General features: G+C 39.1%; 1 protein-coding gene across 9 annotated transcripts in view; it reads right to left on the bottom strand.

Moving 5' to 3' along the window:
- Window positions 1-25,732, bottom strand: part of LOC121887251 (zeta-sarcoglycan) — a 368,949-nt gene that overhangs the window by 146,028 nt on the left and 197,189 nt on the right. For all 9 annotated transcript variants that reach the window (XM_042397929.1, XM_042397955.1, XM_042397937.1 and 6 more), the window contains one exon: window positions 20,187-20,396. In XM_042397929.1, the coding sequence (XP_042253863.1) occupies window positions 20,187-20,396 (210 nt within the window). The remainder of the gene's footprint in view (window positions 1-20,186; window positions 20,397-25,732) is intronic.

The raw sequence follows: 25,732 nt of genomic DNA, 5'->3' as shown, positions 1-25,732 counted from the left end.
CTTATGTCTCAGCAGGATTTGGAAAAACTTGTCCATGCATTTATCTTCAGGAGACTTGGCTGCTGTAACAGTGTCTTTACAGGTCTCCCTGAGAAATCGATCAGACAGCTGCAGCTGGTTCAGAACGCGGCTGCTGCTCGAGTCCTCACTAAGACCAAGAAAGTGGATCACATCATGGTCTCAGACCTTTACACTGGCTTCCTGTCTGTCAAAGAATTGATTTCAAAAAAACTACTGTTGGTTTATAAAGCACTGAATGGTTGAGGGACAAAATACATTTCTGATCTTCTGCTACGTTATGAACCATCCAGACCTCTCAGATCATCTGGGACAGCTCTTCTTTCTGTCCCCAGAGTCAAAAACTAAACTTGGAGAAGCAGTGCTCACTTTTTTTATGCACCATATATCTGGAACAAACTCCCAGAAAACTGCGTGTCTGATGCAACTCTCAGTTCTTTTAAATCTAGGCTGAAGACTTTTCTGTTTGATGCTCCCTTTTATTAAATCAAATTTGATTTTGATTCGTTTCTTGCACTGCCCTGTAACTTTTATATGTCTTTTTCTATTTTAGCTTATTTTTATTTTCTATTCTCTTTACACTTTAATGACTACTATGTATTTAAATGTCCTTTTATAATGTGTTTCTTTTGCACTTTGTCGTAATACTTTTAATGTTTTATGTAAAACACTATGAATTGCCTTGTTGAAAGGTACTACACAAATAAACTTGCCCTGCCTTACAGATTACCTACACCCCCAAATTGCTTTTGATGATCCATAATCTATAACTTGCCTTGCATATAACAAAACAATACTGGTGATTTTGATTATGTTAATCATATAGATTAGATTAGATCATATAAATTTACATCAAGTATATTTACTTGATGTAAATTTATATGATGAGCACAATCCATTCAATGCTTGTGTCCACAAGAATGATTATTCTAAGACACATTATCAGAGGAAAAAAAGATATGCTCAGTATGTATGTAAAGCATGTATAAAATGTCACACTGAGAGGGATTAGATTTGGAGCAGGAGAGTTAGTCTGTGAATTATTGCCTTTAAGTGGTGTTTTCCATTCATTATCGTTTGTTTTGAGTGGCTTTTGCGCTGTTACTTTGCCAGAGCTGTGGCTCTGAACCGTGGCTAGAGACCTCTGTTTCTAAGCTAATTTAGCTTGGCGCGTGTACGTAGCTTTGACGGACGCCAGACAAGTGACAGAGATTCCCGGTAGTTCTGGGGTTCAATCAAATTGTAATTGCTTGCAAAATACAGTTAATAAGCTTGTATTCAAAGAAAAAAAAAATACAAGAGACAAGAGAACTGTTTAATAAGAATAACCCTGAATCAGGTAGAAGCGATCGTTTTGTCCTTTTTAATAGCTTTGGCCTCTCTCCACTTTGAACATTATTGCCATGTTAAAAGGGCTCTGTGCTGAGATCAATTCTTTATTGGATTTACACAGTAGCCATTAAGACAACTTCCCTTTTGAAAAGTCACACAATGTGGAAAACATAATAATGGCAATAATACACTGCTGATCAGCAATAATGTACCTGAGTGTGTGTGTATGCGTGTGTCTTGTGAGTAAGACAAAGGAAGCACAGAAGAGGAATTGACTACAGAGCCAGTTGAAATCAAATGCTTTGTAATCTACACACCCGGTTCCTTCCGTTGGTACAATAGATGTAATCAGATCATCACTTTTATAACTTTTTTCCCCCTTCTTCTCATCACTTCTTCATATATTGACTCTTCATTTTCTCTCTTCTACCCTCATCTCCTCATTGTTTGCTCTCTTAACTCCCCATTATCCATTTCTCTGCTCTTTTTAGTCCTCTCTTCCCCTTCTTTCTCCTCCACTCATGCCATTGCCATCATTTCTATCCCATATTTTCCACATCTTCTCGTATAGTTCCTCTTTTCCGTAAACCCTGCTTCTTTCTCTTTTCCTACCTATGCCCCCTTTTCTTTTCAGTCTTCTCCTCCACCAGAAGAGGGCCTATCACAGGGAAATAAAACACTCCCTACTCCCTGCTAGTAGAGGACGGATGAGGAAAAACAGAAGTAGTACCGGGAAATCAAACAAATCTATTTTGATCCCTCTGTTTTCAGGCAGAAAGTCTGGCAATCTATCCTACACACACACACACACACACACACACACACACACACACACGTTTTCCATAGAGCCAGGGTAGACTTCACAGCCTCTAAAAACAAGAATGTCGAGCGGAGAGAAAGCAGAGGGATAAGTGATAAAAGACAAGAAAAGATTAAGCATGAAAGGAAGAGGAGGGGGAGATCTGCCATCGGGGCTCTGGAAGGGAAAAGGGAAGGAGGGGAAGAAAAGAGGAGTGAGGATGATGAGAGGGACGAGAGGAGGAGGAAAGGGGAGAGAAGGGGGCTGAGATGAGGCAAAAGAGAGGGAGGAGTGAGGTTGTTGAGTGCAGGGGGGGGGGAATGAGGAGAGATAAAAGAGGCAACAAATGGTGAAAGGATATAACCAAACCCAATATAAAATGATCATGACCGCAGCAGATGCTTTTGTCTTACACAAGGGAGGGAAAACCATCTCTGTCCCAGCACTCGCGTGTGTTATTGTATACACTTTTATGTAAATATAAATGAGACAACGGCTGTTATCCCACGCATGGCAACAGCTCTCACTGTAATATGCCAGACCAACAATGTCAAGACAAGCTCTATTGTGCAGAGCTAGATTAACTATTGTGTGCACTGTGTTCAAAAACAGTACCGTGCATCTCTACAGCCGGTTCATCCACTTAACCATGTTTCTAATTATATTTTGTCAGCTAGATCTTCATGAGACTAGAAAGGTTTTGTTTTCAGTGTTACTGACTTCACAATTAACTGTATTTCTCTTTTTTTTTATTTTGCCTCCTACAAAATTTCAATACATTACGTGTAGCCATCACACAGCAGCAAGGACGATATGAGTGTCTCCAAATTAAAAACAGGGCATTGGGTGCATTTTTGCTCACATGACACAGCAGCGGTCTCTTCATCAATTGTTTATAATTATTAATTATCCCGTCACAGCAACAGGATCTAACAGTACATTACATTGTGTACTTTTCTACACTTCAGACAGATAAGCTGAGCTCCATCAAATTTGTCGGAGCATTTTCAGCCATGCTAGCGGCGCGGTTCTAGGTACGGCGACGTTGGTTTGTCAGTTGGTCGACCGCTTTGGGCAAATATCTCAATAACTGTTATATGAATTGTCATGAAATGTTGTACAGATGTTCTTGGTGCCCATAGATGAATCCTTGTCTGTACAAATGATTAATTCAGTTTTTTTTTTTTTCTCCATGGCACCTCCTTAGATCTGTGGACAGGTTTGCAACTGATGATACTTTTAGAATTGATTTATCTGCTGATTCATGTCCATCACATTTTACCAACCAACAGTCCAAAACTACAAAAAATATATATTTAATTTACAATCACAGAATACTCAACTGAAAAAAAATAGCAAATATTAAAATCTGACAACCTAGAACCAGTAATTGCCCCCCTCCCCCCATTTTTATCTCAAAATTACATAATTTAAAAAAAACAACTATTGAAAATTCATTTTCTTTCATTTCAGTTCTGATACAGGATAATTAATGACTTGGAAAATGATGTTAGCATAATGTTACATAAACACTGTTCACAGCGAAGGTACTAAATGGTTAAACGTGTTACCTGACTTTTAAACTGCATAATATCATTTCAAAATGGGACACCCACTGCTGAAATCCTGGACCCTGGAGCTGTCTAAAAGTCTGTAGAGGAGTGTTGTTCAGTTATTTCCTATCTCCCCTCGCTTAGTATATCTTTCGAGCGATTGTAATCACCTAACTCACTGAAATACTGGCGAGTGAACATCAAATCATATTTTTCCAAAAAGGACACGCAGCATTTGGAAGGAAATTCTGCAACTGACATTAAGATCGCTGGACTCAGGATAGTCTGGCCGCTGCATGATGAGCGGAGATGCTGCTGCTGTGATTTAAATGCTAAACACACACAGGATGAGAGGAGTAAGGACAGGGCAGTTGACAGTCAGCTGTTTCCCTGTCACAGCTGCTGGGCCTTAAGTGTGTGCGTTTGAGATGTTGTACACACACGCACATGCACAGACACAGGCACAACATTGTCTTAAGAAGCATGCAATGATGTACTGCAGACATACATACCTGGAAAGCACACACACACACACACACACATACACCACCCCATCAACACAGTGCCCTCTATTCACACACATCTCAGAGCAGCGGGGCGTGAATCAACACCAGTTTAGATCATCAGGGCTGAGATTGAACTGGACCGACAGGCCATCGCTCAAGAGACCTCTGCTTCGTGTGTGTGTGTGTGTGTGTGCTAGTATGTCTGCATATGGTTGACTTTTTTCACCTTTCCTCAGGGTGACTTATGGTATTAGTCAGTAACTTAAAGTACAATATTTGTCATGCTGTCTCATTTTGTCTTTCTCAAAGATACAATTACACGCCACATAAAAAGCACTCAGACTCCACACTGGATGTTTTTGTTTTTTTCTACTTTGTAAATACTGATGTCATCATTTCTTGATTTAAATGTGCTGTTATCAAATGAAATTGGCGGTTAAGACATTTTGTGATTACAGCTGTCATCATGGAAAACAAACATCTGTCATATATATATATTTTTTTTTTATCAACAATTACACAATGTCCTAAAATTTCAACATGTAACTTAATTTGTGTCCAGAGCTGAAATAAGAAGGACTAGTTTGAGATGACATGCATGGTTTGCTAGTGAGTGATGTTAACCACAATATTTTCTCAATAAACTACAAGCCAATAAACTGAACTTCAGTCATGAATCTTTTTTTTTGTCTTTTGGTACATTCTGTTCAGTATGTATTATTTTTTCTTCTTTTCTTCTCAGAAGTAAATGTGTGAGTATTCAGTGGTGAGAAAGGGTGATGAATAATCTATAATCCAATAACAGTCATGAAAGATGTGCTAATTTGATAGTGGGAACAAAATGTTGCCACTGCAAGGCTGGTGTGATGAATACTTAATGTCTATTGATATATAAACTAATTGGATAACTGTTCTTAAAAGTTCCCTTTCATCCACTGCAGTGACAAGAAATGCCAGAATGTGGTTGAATTTTGTTTGCTCTTCTAAACCCCAAACTCATAAAACTACACTGAAAGCTGGGATGTCTTCTCAGACTTTTACAGAGTGCTTTCAAATAGAAGTGTCCTTTAAAATGTGATAAAGCTATCTCAAAGGCACAGTGTTAGACAGCAGGTTTAAACGCTGTTAAAGAATATAGGACCAGGAAGCAGCGTTATTTTAAAATATGAATCTTTATTATTCAGAAAAATATGATTTTGTTGGGTAAAAACAGCTTGAAGCACAAGGAAACAGGTTGGTTGATATTCAGCAGCACATTAACAGTCACCAAACCCAACCTGCCAGTTATACAGCAGATCCCTCGTTGGATTTCCCCAACTACCTTTGTACACCTGTGCTCAAGAAGCTCTACAGACACACATATATACATGCAAGATTAGGTGTACAGCAGTCCAAAATAGTCCACACAGTTCACCAACAGGTACCTCTTCTTATCTAACGACTGTCCGTGCACTGAATTACAGGTCCGGCCAGACCAACTGCCCCGCAACGTCAGTTCCACTTGGCTGCACTATGACAAACTGCACCACTGAGTGTGTTTGCTAACCTGGTTCTGCACATTTCCTAAGGATGGCCTTCAAGTATCACATCATTAGGTCACCCAAGGTAAAAACGGAAGACACATCTTATTTTCCTCAAAGAAAGAAAGGAGATTACAAATCACTGTAAAGTCCCCAAAAGTCCAACCTTTTTTCAGGGATCATCCTGTATGGCCCCTCATCGCACAAGAGTAAAGAAAGAAATCAAAAGCCATCATGAATAAGGAATCATACGGGGTGAGACATGAAAGAAATCTAAAAGTACAGCGTCTGTAAGTGTGTTAAGTCATTCATTGATTTTAGTTGTACTAGCAGCAACACCACAGAGAGTACAAATGCAGAAATGATTGTCATCAACTAATAGTTGATGTTGCAGTTCATTTAATAGTTTGGAAATGATTTCCGAACTTTCAGCACTGGGGAATAACAATCATTTATGAAATTATTGATGACAATGTACTTTACAAATGTTACATTGTTTACATTTATTGCCTTTTGTACAGTAAGCTCCCTGTCAGCAAATAATGAATCCTATCTCAACTCAATTTTAGTAACAAGCATTTGACTCAATAGGTAAACTGCCTAAAGGATTGAAAGAGGAGAAATATAATAAAGAAAATGGAGTAGTATTGGTTCAAAGTAAAAACTGTTTTCTGAATAGTCATGATCTAATGGATAAGCACATTTTGAGTATGCTCACTCCAGACAGTCTAATATAATAATTTATCAGCATTTTCACTACTTATGATATCGTCATTTAGAATTTTAATGACAGTCAAAGAGCCACACATAAAAACGTTTGACCTGCATGACGCAGGTATTACTGGATATGTTTTAGGTAAGGCGAGACGTTCTTTAAGACTAGACACATGTTCTGTCGTCCATGGACCCAAAGAAGTGATAACATGTTAATGTTAATCAGATCGTATGAAGCCGATTTTGTATACAAGTTATACTTTAGATTGAAAGACATACAGAACTCTTAGAAAAAGACCAAGTATCAGTGTCTCTGCTGTAATAGCCTTTATTATGACAGTATTACATGCGTAGCAGGATAAGTATGTACCATGACATTTAAAAAGGGTTACCTCAGGGCCCATTCACTAGTCTTACACCACTATTTTTTCTTCGACTATGCAAGCAATTCTATGAACTAGATAAAGGCTATTAGAATGGAAAAGCACTTATTTATAACATTAAAGCTGTTACTGAATTCTTTCATCCCTTCAGCTCACATTGATTCATGCATTTTCTGCATCTCATTCTTTGCTATGTATGGATTTTATAAAAAAAATTATGTGCATTTTCATATTTGTATTATGCTGTTATGTTGCACACACCACAACCTTTGTGCATTATTGTATATTTGCTCTATCGCCATTATTAAAGTTTCATCTCCTCTAGAAATCATTTAATGCACAATGGGGTAAAATATATCTTTTAACTCTTCGTGGAATTCATCTGACATTTCAAGGATGTCCAAACATTATAATAACAGAAGTTCATTGTAGGATTCACAAGGTTTTACTTTTACTTTTGAGAGTTTCTATCCTGCCGATGTATGGAGAAAGGCATATGATGTTGGAGTACACTAGAGTTTACTGTGAAAAGACAAACAGGATGCAGCTCACCTGTCAGATAACATTTAGACATCTCTGAAGCCAGATCCCCTGAAATACAGTATATCCTGTTTCCATGAAAAGTGAGAAGTACATTCTCTCCTAACACTTCAATGTTACACAAAAAAAAAGGCTGAAAACTAAAATCTATATATTTATCTTCAACCTATCAATGTCCATTACTGAACTCACATAACTACTCAAAGTTTTAAGAAGTTGTGGGCGGAAGCGTTTCTCTCTTTTCCATTATACTTGATCATGACATATAACCATCACTTTACATTTTATGGGCTGCGGCAAAAATGGATGTTTTAAGAAGCGTACAGTAAGGTTTTTCTCTGACCCGACTACTTTCTCGGTCATTTCGACTCAAAAAACAGAATGGCAGTAACGGCTGAATGCTTTGAACTGAGGTCACCTCTAAGTGGCTATTTGAAGGTAATGATAAGGTAGCTTCTCCTTGCGTAACTTCAGTCAGGAGGCCGACATAACACACACACACGTATCTTTGTGTTCATACCTCCCTGCCCTTTATTGCAATCATTATCCGAGTCAATAACACACGGTGAATGTAGACGGATTATTCATGCGAGAGAAAGAGTTCAGTACAAGCTCATCCTCTAATGGGTGGCTGGCCTCTGCTCGCTTCTTTTACTCAAACACTAACTCAACTCCTTTCTCTTTAAAAAGAAGCAGGCAAACAGGAGATATGTAAAACATATAATGAATAGAGAGTTATGCAAAAATGTAAATATGTATATGCGTGTAACCATGCAAAGAAGGTGCCCACACAAGAGGCTTTATGTTGGTAGAGATTTGAAGGCTTCACGTCTTATGAAACCTCAGTACATATACACACATTCACAAGCCGGCATGTCAGCATAAAAGTAAAAGCAATCAACTGTTTCCCTAAAGACACACAGACAAATGCTCCATTTGATTGTCTAAACACATACGGTATATACTCTCTCTCCCTTCCAGCACACACTGACTCCATTAAGATGAGTGTGTGTTCATTATTTATCATTGTTTATATCTTTGATAGGGTGCCAGCGGAGATAACAAGGCTGAAACTGCTGACGGATGGATATTTTGCCTTCACACATATATATATATATATATAGTACAGACACACTTACACACACTGGATGGTGCAACCCTCTTCTCTATGAACAAACACACACATGCACACAAACACACTGAACATATAGTGCTACTGTACAGGGAGAGGGTCAGCTGTTTGTGCCTGTGTGTGTATGTGTGTGTGTGTGTGTGTTACTTATTTATCATTGGTTGACATATTGCCACTGGAAATAATAGGACTAAAGTGCTGACTGATTCAGATTTAGGTGTCACATATACTCTCAGACACTACTTGCTTCTCTCTCTCTCTCTCTCTCTCTCTCTCTCACACACACACACACACACACACACACACACACACACACACACACACACACACACACACAAATACCCTGGGGTCTCTGCATAAAAAATACACATCAAAGTGATTTAATGCTAAAGTTCTTGCTTCTCTGGGTGAGTTTAAACTGAAAATGTTGCTGACTATATAAAAAGACATCTTTGTTTTGTGCAGATAGAGATTCAAACTGTTAATCACAGCCACTTCTTTTCCTTTTTTTTCCCTCCTTCTTTTCTTTTCGGTGATATACATTCGGTGCTGTGGTGATTTTTGTGGCCTCAGAGATCATCTGTCAGTCAAACAGCATGGTTGGCGCTGTGATGAGTTTGAGTGACGCTCTTCTTTGTTGTTTTTTTTAACGACGGCGCCTGTCGCTGCACGTGTAATCTCATGGCTTGCATTTTCAAGCTTCAGGGCTCAGAGGAGATTCAAGCTTAAAAGGTAGACCTTGGAGTTTTCACTGTAAATAATCACTGTTTTATTTTAATATTACCCTGCAAAATGCATATCCATAAGGATTAACAAAAAATTCAAAATAATTTCCTAGTAGTTTTAAAATCTGCTTTTTTATATCTTCTTGGGGCTTTCATTTTTATTGCCAGATGGAGTCATAAAAATGTGGATCCTGTCACCTATGTGCCTGTGGAGGTGTCCACTCATGAATATCGTTCCACAGCACCACCCTTAACACTACAGGTTACTTCTAACAGAGACACTTTGGAATACTTTATCAACAAAAATGTACAAAGATCCTCACCTATGTGTTGTCTTATTAGAAACAATGAATTAGCCATGTGCTTATTGCCAAATAATTAGCCAATGAATGATAGTTTCAATAATCTTACAAAGCCACACCGTCATCTCAGATCCACTCCTCTGACGGGATGGATTTCTATTAAATCCTGTTCATTGTGTGTTTGGTTTGTACCATGCGTTGCAGTGTGGCGATGAGACTAATATTTCTCCGGTCTTAATCATTATAACATGGATAGTAATATTTACAGCCACATCTGGGTCCAAAATTGTCCCCGAAGCTACAGCACAAGTTCGCCATGAAGCCTGAAAAACACCTTGTATGAGCTCAGTCTAACAGGAGGAACATTTAATGAGCTCAGCGGCTTCATGTGAGGAAATGGGGGGAAAGAACATTAAGCCAAAATGTAATGTTCCTGTGAGTCTTGTACATTCTTATTAGAACATGATCTATTACCTTTTATGGATTCATAAGACCCTCATGATAATTTAGCATTGATCTACCTAAAGTGGTAGTTTGACGTATTATTTAGATAATCTGTTTCGACCTAAATACTACAGTCTAGTCCCGTAGTGAGTTGACGGTTAATTGAAATATAAATCTGCTTAGTAGATCTGCTACATGTTGGACTGAAAGCTCTCGGTCGTTTCCATATGAGCCGTTTGCCTATGATTGTTTTCATCAGGAAATATAATTGGTTGCTTCATGTTTCAGCTCCACATCTGTACGAAACTAAAGTAGAAGTCATCGGGAGAGATAACCGTCCATATAACACTTATTCACAAAAAATATATTTATTTCAAACATCTCCTTTACTTTGTGTGTGTATGTGTGTGTATGTGTGTGTGTGTGCGCTCAGTGACCATTTAAGTGATTAACATCAGGTGTGTCAGCACTCTAAGTCTGATGGATACGTCACATTAACCCCTCTTCAGTGTATTTGTGTGTGTGTGTGTGTGTGTGTGTGTGTGTGTGACACAGGAGGACAGAGTATTTCACGCTGGACTCTCCCATTACCTGAGGTCAGCACTGTTACTGACAAAGTGAGAAAAATGTGTGTGTGCGTGTGTGTGTGTGTGTGTGTGTGAGCGATAAACTACACAGTGCAGATGTGAACAGCCATAATGACAGTGGCTGGTCTAGACGAGGAGCTGAGTACAGCAGGTTTGGGAGCTCATACTGCCTTCAACAGCACATTTTACCCTCACACACACACACACACACACACACACACACACAAGCATAATCACACTGACAAAACAGTCACTGTGACCTGTCACATTATGACACTCATGCTATTTAACCTCATGCGTTTAGTGTTGACATGACTCATTTCATCTGAGATCTATTATTACTGTTCACTTTAACAAAGAAGAAGAAGAGTTCTGATTGAATTAGTGATGCTGGGTAAACCATTTTTCTACACTTATAGTACACTCATGAGAAGATACATTAAAACAGACACTATTGTTCATTAAACTTAATGACAGACTGAGTACTATACAGGGTAATGTAGAATACAAAATCCCCTGTAATGTTCAGGGCTGTAGTCTGCCGGTCGATTAGTCGATTAGTTGGTCGATATGCTCTCGTCCGACTAAATTCTCATTGGTCGAATAATCTCCGTATCTCCGAGAAAAGTGCTACATCAACAGCTTTCCAGGATTAATCCATTATTTCCTGCGGCGGGAGGGACAGACTAACAAATTACCTGTGAAAACAGGGGTGTATTCAAAACACTCACCCAACCTAACGGAAACTCCTGCGTCTAACTGTACTCAACGTTTACTGAACGTTTAGTGAATCTGTGCTTCTGATATAATTATCACAACAAGAACCCCCACCAGGCCAAGAAAAGATTTTTTAATGCCAAAAATAACACCAAATATCCACCACTGCTCCGGTACGTGAGGCAACCTCTGTGTCATTGCCTGGGAAACTATTGGTAGCGTAACGCCATTGAGGAATACGGTATTGCGTAGTATGTTTGCGTAGCGAGCGGGAAAAGAGCGAGCGGCAGAGAAGTCACGGTGGATGTGAGCGACTAATCGATTAGTTGAAGATTATGCACGATTTCAGTCGACCAAGATTTTCTTTGGTTGACTACAGCCCTAGTAATGTTCAATAAATAACCCCGGATGTTATCAATTGTTTTAAATGGAATAAATCACTTAATACAATATATTTACAGCATAGAAAATGATTCCCCATGCTTTTATTCATCCATACTATTTTACTACTGATGAAGAGACCATTTAATTCTTTCATAATTTATGAAGGTCAGTGTTCAGTTTTAAAGACAAGAAGAAAAAAAAACTGAAGCACTGTATGGATTTGTAATGTAGCAGAGAGGCCTCAGGTTTTGAAGGGTCCCTGAACTGGCAGATATAGTGAAGGTGACTGTAGCTTGATGAACACTGTAACACTCACACCGCCACACATCAAACTCCACACACTGCCTGTCTCTGGCAGCCCATCATCTGCTCACTTCCACTCCATGAGGCAGTGAAACAGACACCTCTCCTAGTCCCTCGGGACCCCAGAGGCAGAGGACAGGAGGGAGAAGTTGAGCGTGGATGATGGGGACACTCTATTTAAACTGCACACACACACACACACACACAACACTCCTATCACTCCCTTCCCCTCCTTTTTCCTATCTGTCTTCATCCATGCATCATTCACCATCCTCCCCCGCTCGCCCGCCTTACTCCAATCTCTTCTTTCTCTCTCTGTCTCTACTACACTGATCTCTCAGATTAGTTTATTTGTAAAGAAACTTAAAGCTACACTTGGCAGGGCTTTAATGAAAAAGTACACATATCTCATCAACATAAATCACTAGTGCAGCTGTGACAGCAAAGAGCACCCCATCCGCTAATTGAGATCATGTACCTATCGCCCTATTTGCCTGCAGGAAATGACAAATTCAAATCGCCTGCTAAACAGCAGTGAGTAAATGCGCTACATGGAGAAAAGCGGATCTTCCTTCTCTTTCTGTTTCCTTTAATCTCCTTTGGCATATTACATTATAATATCTTTATTTACAGCTCAGTACTTTTTTTTCTGTAAGGAAACAGCACAGCTATGGGGATGTATTCAACATTCAAGGATTCAAGGACTGAATGCTGATGTACTGAATTGATTTACTTAAACATCACATTAAAAACATGTAATTTTAAATAATGATAATGAAATGTACATTACTGAAGTTATGTTGAATAGGCAGTGAAGTTTTGATATGATCCAAAGTCTTTCATATTTACAACATATTGTATCTTTGGTGCTGATTAACGACATCTCTTTGTATTTTGTATTCATAAGTTGCATTTACATTTTCTCTACAGGGCTGTATGTTATGGGTAACCAAAGGTTTCACAGGCTCACTACCCACATCTCAACAACCCCTAGTGGGTGGAGCATCAAGCAAACCAACTGGTTGATCTGGTTGATCCAAACAGAAAAGAAGGATGATGTTATACCTACTGTACCCTACTCTGTACCAATCCCCCCAAAGAGAGAGAAGTGGGTGGGATTGACATCTTATTCAGGAATTATTCATTGTCAATATATGTTTTTATGTAACTGCATCACAAAATAATACAAGTAGCAGAAAAAGAGGAACATTGTGGTGCAATGAAAGTACAGTGTGCAATAAGAAGCTGTATAACTTGAAACTCATGGCTCACTGTTTTTTAGCCTGTTAGCCATGATAGCTCCCAAAGCTAGCTATGCTCTTTCCTGTGCCTTCTTTTTGTCATTAGATGTGAGTAAAATTTGCCTGGCGAAATCAGGTTGGAGGCTGTCAAGAAGCAAAACAGCAGTGACTAGTGAGAAAGTGAGGAGTGACTTGGTTTCTTTAGCTGTCAAATGTGTAGAAATTATGCACAACAAAGATTTTAATTCATACTATATCTCAATTAAAACTATTATAAATCATGTTAGATATGGCATGGTCCGGTTAAGTTCAGTCATTCTAAAATTCACAGTTAATCGGTAGTTTGAACAGCAAAATGAAACCTGAGAGAAACTGACATGTAGTCATGAACAATATGTGTGTCTGTCTCTACTGCCTCAGTTTTACAAGCTACTCATAAACCAGATTTGTTTTTGCCTGTTTTATTCCTGTTGTGTTTCCCTGACGCAACGCTATTTTATGCTGCCATAACCCCATTCCTAATTAATGCTGGTCATTTTTATTGATTTTCAAATTGTTGTTTTATCATCTTTAAAGCACGCTGTAACTCTGATCTGAAAAGTACCACAAGTTTTATTTTATGACTTGACTGATTGGCAGCCGATCCCGATTTGAAAATAAAAAGCACACTTCACACACTGGCAGTAAAAGTTTACCATCATCACCTGTGTGTGAAAATGCTGAAACTAATTACAGACCACTGACAGTTTTATTGTTATTCTTAGACTATTTATCACTTTGATGTGATATTTATCACTTGGTTAAGGATTAAAATTGCACAAAGTCGCAGCACAAAGTTCAACACAGAAAGAAATATGTTATCGAATCGTTTAGATCTCACTATAAAGACAAATACTCCTGTTTTACCATGAGCACTCAGGAGAGTTTGACGCTCATATTGGGTAAGGGGAAGGCTAAATTCATTGGAGTGTAAATAAAATTCAGAATGCTGTTAAATCGCATCTGGTTTATGAGTTCAGTGTGCGAGGGGAGCTTCTTAAAATTTGTATGCACATATTGTAAGAGGTCATTACGGCAGCATCCATAGCAACCCGCGACAAACCGCGTTATGAAGAGATAAAACATTGTGGATTGAGCAGGTATTGAGATGAATAACACACATTCTTGCAGGCACACTCACACACACACACACACACACACATATCACAGCCCAGCCCAGACCAGGAATTAGGCAAGCTGATTGGTGAGTGACAACTGAAATTGAATTTCTCTGCAGTGAAAGCCCAAAGGACTCAGTGGCGGACAGACACAAACACAAATGTGGGTATAGACACACACACAAGCATGCCGAGGCACACACGCACAAACATTTACACACACATCAGCATGGACAATTGCTGAATAATTGCTGGCACACAAACATACATGTATGTTCTCCACCTCTCTCTTTAAAACACACATGTAAACTCCTAGTCTGCCCAAGACATTCCTCTCCACTAGGGGTGTGCCCAAATACAAATCTGTTATTTGGTAAAGCACAAATTGTGGGTTTTTTTTTACAAATATTTCTTTCATACAAATATTTCTTCTTCTTTTCAGGAAGAAAAAAAAACAAAACATGTCAAATACCAGCGCGCAGGTCGGTTACATCACTATCTCAGTCTCTTTCCTCTGCACCACTGTTACGTCTATCAGCATGTCTCAACGAGGGGAGTCACATCCACCTGTTACATGACGCACATTTCTTAATTTGGACATTACTCTCGGAGTTAGGGGTGTTCCCCAGAGATAAAGCTGAGCTACTGACACAAGTAAAGTGCTCCCAAGGGACTCTCCATAAACTGTTGTTCCCCTTCTCCTTTCCACAAAGTTAGGTTGTAAAAAAATAGGCAATAAATGAAAAGTGCAAAGCAAGAATCACCCTTGAAGTTCTTCTCTACATGTTATATGGTGTGCTGTCTCTGTGTTATGGGTGTATAAATAGGTTGAGGTCTGTCTGCAATGAGGCAATGAGTAAAGTTTTAGCTCAGTAATCAGCGCAGTCGTCTATGATCTGGGAGATTCCAGTTCAAGACCCATTGCGGGGACCTCCTTTGTAAGGTAGTTTATTCATGAACACTTATTGAGACACTTTAATTTCCTAAAATTAAAAGCGTAATAAAAACAAACAGGATTTTTAAGCCTCTTTCCACTTTTATTCAAATACAAATACAAATAATTTTGCTGCCTCATCAAATACAGATACAAATACAAATACTGGGCCCTTTGCACATCCTTAACTCTCCAATTTACTGCCATAGAAGAAAAAAACTCCCAATAGCCGGATTTGAAATGTGAAATTGTGAAGTTTACAAATGTAGTTTTACATCTGTGACAAATATCATTTTTATGTTATTTGCCTTGCATGCATCAGAGATGCAAAGTGGCAACAAGTACAGCCATAACAGTATGCTTAGAACATTTAATTTTATGCAAATGTATTACGATGCACAAAGTGACACTGTGGATGAAACAGTTGGACATGGGTTGATTGCAACATAAAACAAATATGCAATAAAGAAAAAAAACCCTATCGTCCAATTGGAGCTGAATATTTAAATTATGTGCAAACATACCAGAGAGATACAGATAGCGAGTAAAAGGCAAGAGACAGTCTGCCTCTTTTTATCTGTATGTGAATGCTCAATTAGAGGTCTCCGATGAACTTTGTGTTACTCGACACATGATAAAAGGATCGTTGCTCTGTGTCTCCAGTAGCTTGCTTTGTATTGTGAACATCATAAGACTTTAGATAAAAGTATACTTTGCCAAGTTGAAGTTTATTTTAATAATGCCATCGAGAACACTGACTTTATGTTTTTCTCTCTATGGATGCTTCTAATTAGTTCTTCAAATGAAAAATGCAAGTTAAACTTATTTTTTTTTGCGAATCCGCTGTATTGACAGTGAAATTGAGAAAAAGATGGGAATCTTCTTCCGTATTTTTGGATTAAACAAACATATTTACTTGATGAGCCTCAGCTGCGTTTCTTTCCTTTCCTGTAAAAATCTCTGACTTCACATATTGTATTCCTTTCCGTTTAATCTCATTAGCCGGAGTTTTGATCGCATCAGAGCACTCAGGTGGAACTAATCAAAAAAAATAAAAAAAATTGAAAAAATTGTTGGCTCTGGTCCAGCCATTACTGCAACGCAATGCAGCAATTAATCATCTACTTACACTTGTGCTGTGAAAAAGGTATATGCAACCTACACATTTTCCCCCCTTAATTATGTGTGACAGAATTAATGGTTTAAAAAAACAGAAAAACTATTTCAAAACCAGTTCAGAATTGGGTAAACCACTGGAATTTGTGATAAAAACCAGATTAAATGATTATCTCTCTCTCTCTCTTCCTTTTATGAATCTACAAGGACTCTTAATTATGCTAACTGCAGATTGATTATGGACGCTTATGCCTTCGTAAACATACCTCTGGAGAAAACAGCTGTATTTGAGGGAACACCAGTCTTGTGATCTTTTCTCCACTTTTTTTTTTTCAGGTTTCTTTTACAGCATTAATGCAGTCAAACACAGCTGTAAACATTCTTTGAAATGCTAATGCAGCTGCTATGTGACACTTTTTGATGCCGTTTTTGATGAAGGAGGGTCATAATGGGTTCAAAAGTATGAACCGACAGCTCCTTTTCTACATTAAATTTCTCAGCAGTCAAGGAAGTACGATAACCGATCCCACTGTCAGTGTGACTTTGAATGTTAACTGATCTGATGCACAGACACAACAAATCTCTGATTTATCTGAGGCCCTCTACTGGAAGATGTAGACATACATTTACTCACCCTGATCAACCCTCTCATCACTCCCCTCTTCCCTATCCTATGTCCCTCCTTTCTTCAAATCTTTCAAAATCCAGTCTTCATCTTCATCCAGTCTTCATCTGTTGTCTTGACAATGTAAACCCAGTTACTTTCTCTAAAGCTTCACCATGCAGCACTGGCAGGGATTGTAATAATAGTTGGGAGACTGGAGGGACGTTGTTACAGGATAACACACAGGATGTTAATCTGTATGATGTTTATTTCAAGATCTGTCTAAAGAAAGGGCCCAAAAGAGAGGTCAAGTATAATTTATTTCATAAAAACATTGTTCCTTTTCAGTATCACTGTGTCTTTCTTTTTCTTGCCATTCTTTCCAGAAGGAAATTTTAAAACCTGTAGTTGATTTTGTTTCTTTTTCATACTCCCATGTTTAATTAAAGAATGAGAACATTCTTATAGTACATATCTGTTTTTTTTGTTTGTTGTTGTTGTTGTCTTTTTTCCCCTCCTTACCCCCGTCCTGCCTTTCTGACTCCAGTCTCTGGATCTCTCATACTGTCTTGTGTTTTTCACACACACCAGTATATAGCCTATGAAATATCTTCTTCTCTTTTATGCTTAGTGCCGGCTGCCTTCCCTCAGGCGTATTTTTGAGCAGTCTTTCCCCTTCTTTTTTCCGTCTTCTCTTATATTCTCTCTCATATTTATTGAAAGGCGTGACGTGGGGAGACTTTACCAGAGGTTTTCAGGGGTCAAATTCTGCTTCATTTGCATATATACTATCACAGTGTAGTTCCTAGAGCCCTGAGGCTATATGGGATATTGGCTGCATGGGTGATGTAACCCCTGAGTGACACTCAGAGACTGTGCGTTGAAGAGATGTGCAAACACATGCAGAGGCAAGAGCTGACTAGAGATGCTGTAGACTAAAATGTTTTTTAGGTGCCTGCTGTTATTATGTTGTGTCAGTTTTCTATATATCTAAATCAAAATCTCTCCAAGACCAAAACAAACATCTATTTTTAATTTCCTATAATGGATGTTACTGCTTCACTGGGTGTCCCTTTTCCCCCAATCAGTGAAGTCAAATGTACTTATTTGGCATTTTAAAAGTACAAAACCATTGTGTTTCAAAGTGCTTTCCAAAAAAAGGTGCTTACGAAGCAGTGAAAAGGCACCGCCTGGACACCAGCAACAGCAATAAGAAAACATAATGAAACTGTGGGTGTAGTTAAAATCACAAACTAAGAGCAATAGAGCATAAAAAGGCCTGTCGGGCACATTGAAAAGCCAATGAATAAAAACAGGTTGTGAGATGAGTTTTGAATATTTGGACTGATTCAGCTTATTCATTGTTTCACTGAAGGCTATCATACTTAAAAGAAAACAATCTTGACTGTCGATAGGAAACGGGGAAAGAACAGTGGTCTCCTGTGGTCAACTCTTACACTTTGTTGACCCAACTGTGTTCACACTCAACTTCAAGTTTGTGTAGCGCAATATCACACAAGAGCAAAGCAAAGTGCTTTACAGGGTAAAAACAGTAGATAGAACAGCAGAAAATAAGATATAAAGACAAACAACATACATACATGAACACCCACACATACACATAAACAAACACACACAAAATTAAGTCAAAGCTAAATTAAACAGAAGAAGATAGTGTTGGTGCAAAGCTCAATTCAGCAGGTAGGATGTTGCACGCTTTAGGTGCATAAACATGAAAGCTCTGTCGCCAGATTTTGATTGTATTCTGGGAATTTGGAAGAAACTGCTGTCATGTGAACTAAGAAATCTGCTGGGAAACTGGGAGCATGTCGGATATGTCTGGAGCCAGATCATTCAGTGCTTTGTAGAGACCAGGAGCAAAACCTTAAAGTCAGTACTGTAATAAACAGGTAGCCAGTAGAGTTATATGGTTCAACTTTGTGGTCCTAGTCAGAATACAGACAGCTGATTTAAATATATTTGGCATGCAAGTGTTTCTGGATTTAACTGAGATTGAAAGCAACACATTTTTGACATATTGGTGGTGATGGAAGGCTACTTTGGTGATGTTGGTGATATGTGGATAGAAATTCGGTCAGCATCAACAATGACTTCCAGGTTCCTGACTTGGTCAGTGGTCATAAGAGACCAAATATGCAAGTTTTTTTCTTTGTTCAGCTGAAGTTTTGTGAGATCCGTAGATTGATGTCCTTCAGGCAGTTGAGTTGTGTGTCATCTGTGTAGCTATGATAGCTGATCATGTGTCTGCTGATGGTGCAGCCAAGTGGAAACATGTAAAGACTAAACAGGAGGGGACCGAGAACGGACCTTTGTGGGACTCCATTCGGCATAGTAATATGTACTAGAAGGGCAACAGTGAAATTTACAGTGTTGAAAATAGGATCTGAACCACAGAGTCAGATAAGCCGACCCAGCTCTCATACATAAGTTATATCAGGCATTTCAACAGTCTGTCATCAAGACCACTTGAAACTCTTAGCGGAGGGGCGAAGGAGCGTGGCAGTACAAAAACATCCTGGAGAAATTGAATTTTGTAATTTGGACAAGAGTCAAATAATCATATAGGGGGACTCTATTAAATATATTTTCAGTATTTAAAATACTGAGAAATTGTGATTATTTATTTAATTATTATTTTATTTAATTTTATTTATGAAGTGTATGGGAAAAAAATAGCATGTAGAAGAAAATGTTTTGTGTCTCATACTCTAAATGTTGCTCAACTGAGAAGAAGAATAACATGAAGAAGAAAACAGTGATCACATATTTATGGAAATGCCTGCTGGAAAAAATCCAACTTAAATTAATATTGTTTTCAAACTATTAGCCAGCAAAGAGTTCAGAGTCACCAAGAGTGGACACCACTAATTTAATGGGACCTAACTCTAAATAAAGGGACAGCATCAATATGGTATATTGGTGTAACGATACACACACACACACACACACACACACACACACACACATTTCCTGTTGAACTGCTGTTGATTTTATCATCACTCTCACGTTTCGTTACGTGACAGCAAAACCTTTTACACCACCTCTTATAGCTTTCTCACATAAACTCCCATATAAACACCCAACCATATAACATCCTGGCATTTTAATGACACACACACACACACACACACACACACACACACATGCCTCTTACCGGAGTGAAGTTCATGACTTTGAGGATCCAGATGGTCAGCGCCAGGTTGACGATCATGGTGACGAGTAGAAGGAGGATAAAGAAGTACAAGCATCTCTTCCTCCAGCCGTAGATTCCCACCGCTGGGTAAACCTGGGCACCGCACACCGACGCCCCCCGCTGGTGGAGTGGATTGGGCTGCGCTGCAAGGATGTACTGCTCCTGGGTCATCTATAAGAGACACAAATATAAAGTATGAATGTATGAATCACCATTTTAATTCAATATTTCTCTTAAAAAAACATAAATTTAATGAATCTCCGTTACATTTTTCACCATTTATAACTGTAACTGAAGACTCAGGTTAATGATTCATTTATTTTATTTCTTGCTAGATGTTTCTTATTTTGGAGTGAAAATCTGCAATTGTGCAACTCTGGAAAGATGCTAGACAAGAGCCGAGAAAAAGATTTTAAGGAGAAAGGGAGCGAGAGAAACAACATGTTTATTTTTCTTTTTCCACCCATGCAGTACAGACGAAGATAAGCCAGAGGGAGGAGAGGGTGAACTTTTTGGGGGTTTTGATCATGGTGGAGGGAAGGATGGCAACAGTATTAAAACAGGTGAAGATAAAGAGGAAAGGCAGAACAAGATATAACCGCAAAGAGAGAGAGAGAGAGAGAGAGAAGAGAAGCATGAGAGATTGAAAGAGTCTGAGAGTTAAGAGAGAGCGGCGCTGAGCGTGAAAGAGAGAGATAGAGAGACCAAAGCATGATAAAAATGAGATAGAGGAGGAGCGGTGAAGTGGAGACATAGCACGTCGTCAAGTACTGAGATATAGAAGGGGAGGATGGAGAGAGAGAGAGGGCAGATAAGACAGCAGAGGAGGACAGAGTCCATTAGTTGTAGTGCGGCAGGAGGAGTCATCGGTGGCGAGAGATATGGACACTGGCTGCGAGGCACTACTATCTCTGTCCATCTCTGCCTCTCTAACTCACTCTCGCTCTCTCTTTACCTTGCTCTCTCTACCTCAATTTCTCTCTCCCTCTCTTCCTTTCCACTACCTAATTCACTTCCTATCTCACTTCTGCACCTCCCTCTCTTTATCAGTTTCTCTCTCTCTCTCACACACACACACACACATTATGTCTTTATTTGCTGAGGCTGCACGACCTTAACACCTCACTGACTGTTGATGCCCCCCCTCACTCTCATGCAATGCTTTTTCTCCATATAGTCACACATGATGATACCAACAAGCCTTGATGGGAAAGAAGAATGCTGACTCTTTGCTTGTCTGAGAGGGAAAAAAAAAAGAAAAAAGAAAATGCAGACTTGGCCTGTTGGAGTTTTGTTGGGGTTTCAGTGTTTGTTTCTCAGACAAAAAGCAAAGCCCAAGGTCTTATTGCACCACGGATTTTATTGCAATGCACAAATACCTTCTAAACATGGCAAAATTGAACTTTAGTTGGGAGTTTGCTGAGTATAGATAGCGTGGTAAATATATAATCTAACAGCAGACGTTGTAGGTTTTGTCCCGCCTTAACATCCTCCCGTCCTATAAATTAAAATAAATATCGATTTGAATCAGTTTATGCCTAAATCTTTCCGAAAGGCTTCAGTATCTTTGATGATATCGACAGCATCTCACTAAGCAGAAAACCGTTCTAAGCAACCAGAGACACATCCTGTCTTTTCAAGTGAAAAAAAATCCTCCAAATCATCTTTGATCTCACTTCAGCAGCACCAGTCTGACCAGTCCCGTTACATGATGGTGTGTTATAGATTCTAACTCGGTGGTGTGTTTTCCTTTACACTCCAGAAACCATTTTCCACCTGGATTAACAGAGATACCGAGTAACTGAAGTGTGATAAGACAGAGGAAAACACATCAAATGCAGGCAGAAATGCGCCGCGAGATGCGACGAAGACCAAATCAACCAAAACATCTCCTGACGTGTGCAGAAATAGATTTGGTTGCATTAACTATGAAGTGTAAATGCAACCAATCTAAACTTTAGCAGAGCAATAATGCATTGTTTTTTTTTTTGGCAACAGAAAGATGAATCTCCTTTTAATGTACATACCAAATGTAATCCAACTAATTTATATCTAAGGACATTCTGGATATGAGAAACAAGTTAACACTGAGTGGAAAGAGGACTTAATGTTTGTCAAGTGGGTTAAGGGATTAATGATGTTTTCTTCTCATAGTGAAGAAATTCTCCCGAAATAATTCTCAGCTGCTTCATCTGTTTCACTTTTTTTTTTGGATGCATCTGTTGTTCAGTCTGTGCAGATATAATGCATATGAATCAACAGCAGTGCAACGCTGTGGAATAGAGCATTGGACCGGGCTCCTAATCATTTTATCTCTGTATTCAGCATCCGCGATGAATCAATAGCAGAGTGTGTTGTTATGTTTGCTGTGTGTGTGTGTGTGTACTGGAGTTCTCTTTGGTGCCCTAGAATGCTAATCCTTTTTCCTGTATGTATCAACACTGGGAATCAATAGGTGCACACATAACTGTATACTGTGTGTGTGTGTGTGTGTGTGTGTGGGTGTTTGTATCATTGTTTCCATGGATGTTTCTCAGGGGGCACATGAATCAGGCAAAAAAACAACAACAACTATATAACCAATGAAAACCAAACCTGTTTTTTTTCTTCAATTCACAATCCAAAAAGCATCCTCTCCTCGTCCGCTCCGTCACTGACTCATTCATTGTCTCGCGTGTGTATTCATATCTCGGGTCTCATTTCTTTCAGAACCATTCATGGTTGTCAGTCCAAAACAGCACCTTGACAAAATATCATTTTCTCCTCCCCGACAGATCCCCAGTTCTGTATATCATTTTTCATATATCTCTTCACACAGCCTTTTGCAACACTGAATCCCCCCCCAACCCCCAACTCCATGTCCTTTGTCGCCCTTTCCTTGCGTCTCACTCCATCCTCCCTCTTTCCGTCCATTCTTCTCTCCTTCCATCTTTCTTTGCCAGTCATTTCTCAAACTTTCCAGTTATTTGCCCCCCCCCCCCTTATCCATTTCCTATCCATCCTTCCCTCACATCCTCACTTCATACTTCTCTCCATTTTCCATGTACTTCTTTCTTTCCCCTCCCCCGCTATCCCGACTCACTTCATTTCTTCTTTTCGTCTCCCGTCTGCTCTTAACTAATCCATTTTGTTCTCCCCCTTTTCCTCCCCTCCATCCTTCTGTCCTCCACTCATCCCTCCCTCCCTCCCTCCCTCTCCCTTTCAATGCATTTCTTAGATTGAACTGACAACAGAGTCATCAATCAATCCCGTGGTGCGCCGCAGCCTGGAGGCCCTGCACAGCGTGACCTAACTTTATTAACATCATAATGTGTTGACAGCCATAAAAACAACAGCTACTGAAGCCACATCACCATGGTTACCATTACAGTATACCATCAACTCTGTAACAATGACCTAAGCCGGCAGTAACAGAATCTTGCATTCAAGAAGCATGGTGTAAATTATATTTTACATACAGAATATAAGCCAACCGAGTACATTTACCACCAAAATGCAACATTTGTCAATTTATAAGACCTCCTAGACTTTTTTCCAACATTTAAGAGTTTAGTTTTCACTACTCAACTACTCAGTTGCAGTATTCTTTAGGGTAACACACAAGTCTCATATGATGAGGCTGATGTTGGTTGAAGTACCCCATATTCATATAGAGGATACACATAACAAACCTAGATAAATAGACACACACACACACACACACACACACGCGTTATCCTCAGGTGACATCGGACCAAAGCCTGGCTCTTTACTTTGAGGATCAGATGGTGAGAAGATGAGAGAGAGAACAAGTTGAGTGGAGATGATGAAGAGCAGGGAGAGGAAGAAAGAGACAAATGAGAGAAATGAAGCATATCTAGGACATCTGCGATCCTGATCTGTACATGTGACTGCTTCACCCTGGCTACCCCCCCCCCCCCCCCCCCCCCCCCCACTCCCCCCCCCCCCAAAAAAAAAACAAAAGCATGAAATAAACAGCAATACCTTAATAAGAACTAATACAATAACAGGAGATGAGAGGGCAGGGTATATTACTTGAAGTACTCTTTTTGAAATTGTTTTTCATCTTTCAATCAGCTGCATTTCACATAAAAAATGACAATTATGACAAATAGCCAATCACAGGGGTCTTTGCAGTGGATAAAAGATCATGGTTTGGTCCAGGCTAGAAGCTGTATGACTCTGCATATCATTAATCAGGTCCACTATATAGCTATCAATAGAAAACTTAATTATCAATTTTGTTTCAGTCATCTGATGTGTTTGCAGTATTTCCTTTTGTGATTTGAAAGGAAGCTTCTCAGAGACATTTCAGAGGAGTCGGACACTGACGCACAGTGTCATCCTGTCTTATTATATAACTAAATGAATTTAAATGCATGTGGGATGTGAAGTATATGTCAAGTCAGATTTATCTCGGTGGAAGTTGCAAATAAAGACGAAGAGTGGGAACAGATGTACACGTGTACAGCCTGATAATGTATGTGAAAGACAGATAAATTGGCAGAAGGGTGGATATGGATGGGTTTGATGTGGACGCATGGATGGGTAATGAGTAGAGGGACGGACGGACGGACACGAAGATAGAAAATCAAGACAGCTGAAGATTTTCTCTCCATAGCTGAAATCTGTACCGAAGTGTAATTAGTATGCATGCAGCCCATTGGTGCTGCTGCTGTATGTGAAGTGCTGGGGGCAATACAATGTTTCTGTCAGCCAGCATCACACAGCCCAGCTCTCCTCTCATCTGCTTATACTCAATCAATACCACCCCCTTCAACATCACTTCACTTCTGATGGACATTCTCCCTCTGTTTGTCTTCCTATCGGCCTCTTCAGCGCCAGCTTTTACCGTACGTAGGTGAGTGGTTAAGATCGACCGTAGCGGGTTGTTTAAGAGTGAAACTGATATTTGTAGATTAAAGGTGGAGAGAGACAGAATTGTGCTTTGATATGCGATACTGTTTCTTTGAATTCTTTTTTTTTTTAAAGGCAAATAATAGCAAGCGCATGTTGTATTAATTGAAGCAGCAGAACTCTCTGAAGCACCATTAAGACCATTATGTGACACAAAGATTTTTCACAGAAATACAAGGTTAGTTAGATCAATATGTGTGATGAATAGGATACACTAGAACGGATGGATAGATGGAGGAGTACACTTTTTGGGATTTGTAGGATCTTCAGCAGGATTATTGAAGCCCACAACACCAAAACATAAAAGCTTTCAGTCTATTATTTACATAATGTTTGGTTTCTTTATCATTTACAGCAGAGAATAATAACCAGTCCTCATTCCTTAGAACAGAATGTAAACACCACTTATAGCTTTTGGAAAAGTGATGTAAAAAATTTGTGTTGAAAATGATTGCACCCTGGGAGTACTGGTTATAAATGAAGTAACAATGTTTGTTTGTTTTTTTGACTAATGACTACTGGATGTTCCCTACTATTCAATTCTATACTTTTAACTTTTTATTAACTGGTTGGAAATAGTTTGTTGAAAA

The sequence above is a fragment of the Thunnus maccoyii genome, chromosome 2 (assembly GCF_910596095.1).
Source record: "Thunnus maccoyii chromosome 2, fThuMac1.1, whole genome shotgun sequence".
Classification (NCBI taxonomy): Eukaryota; Metazoa; Chordata; class Actinopteri; order Scombriformes; family Scombridae; genus Thunnus; species Thunnus maccoyii.
This window is presented reverse-complemented; position numbering and strand designations above follow the sequence as displayed.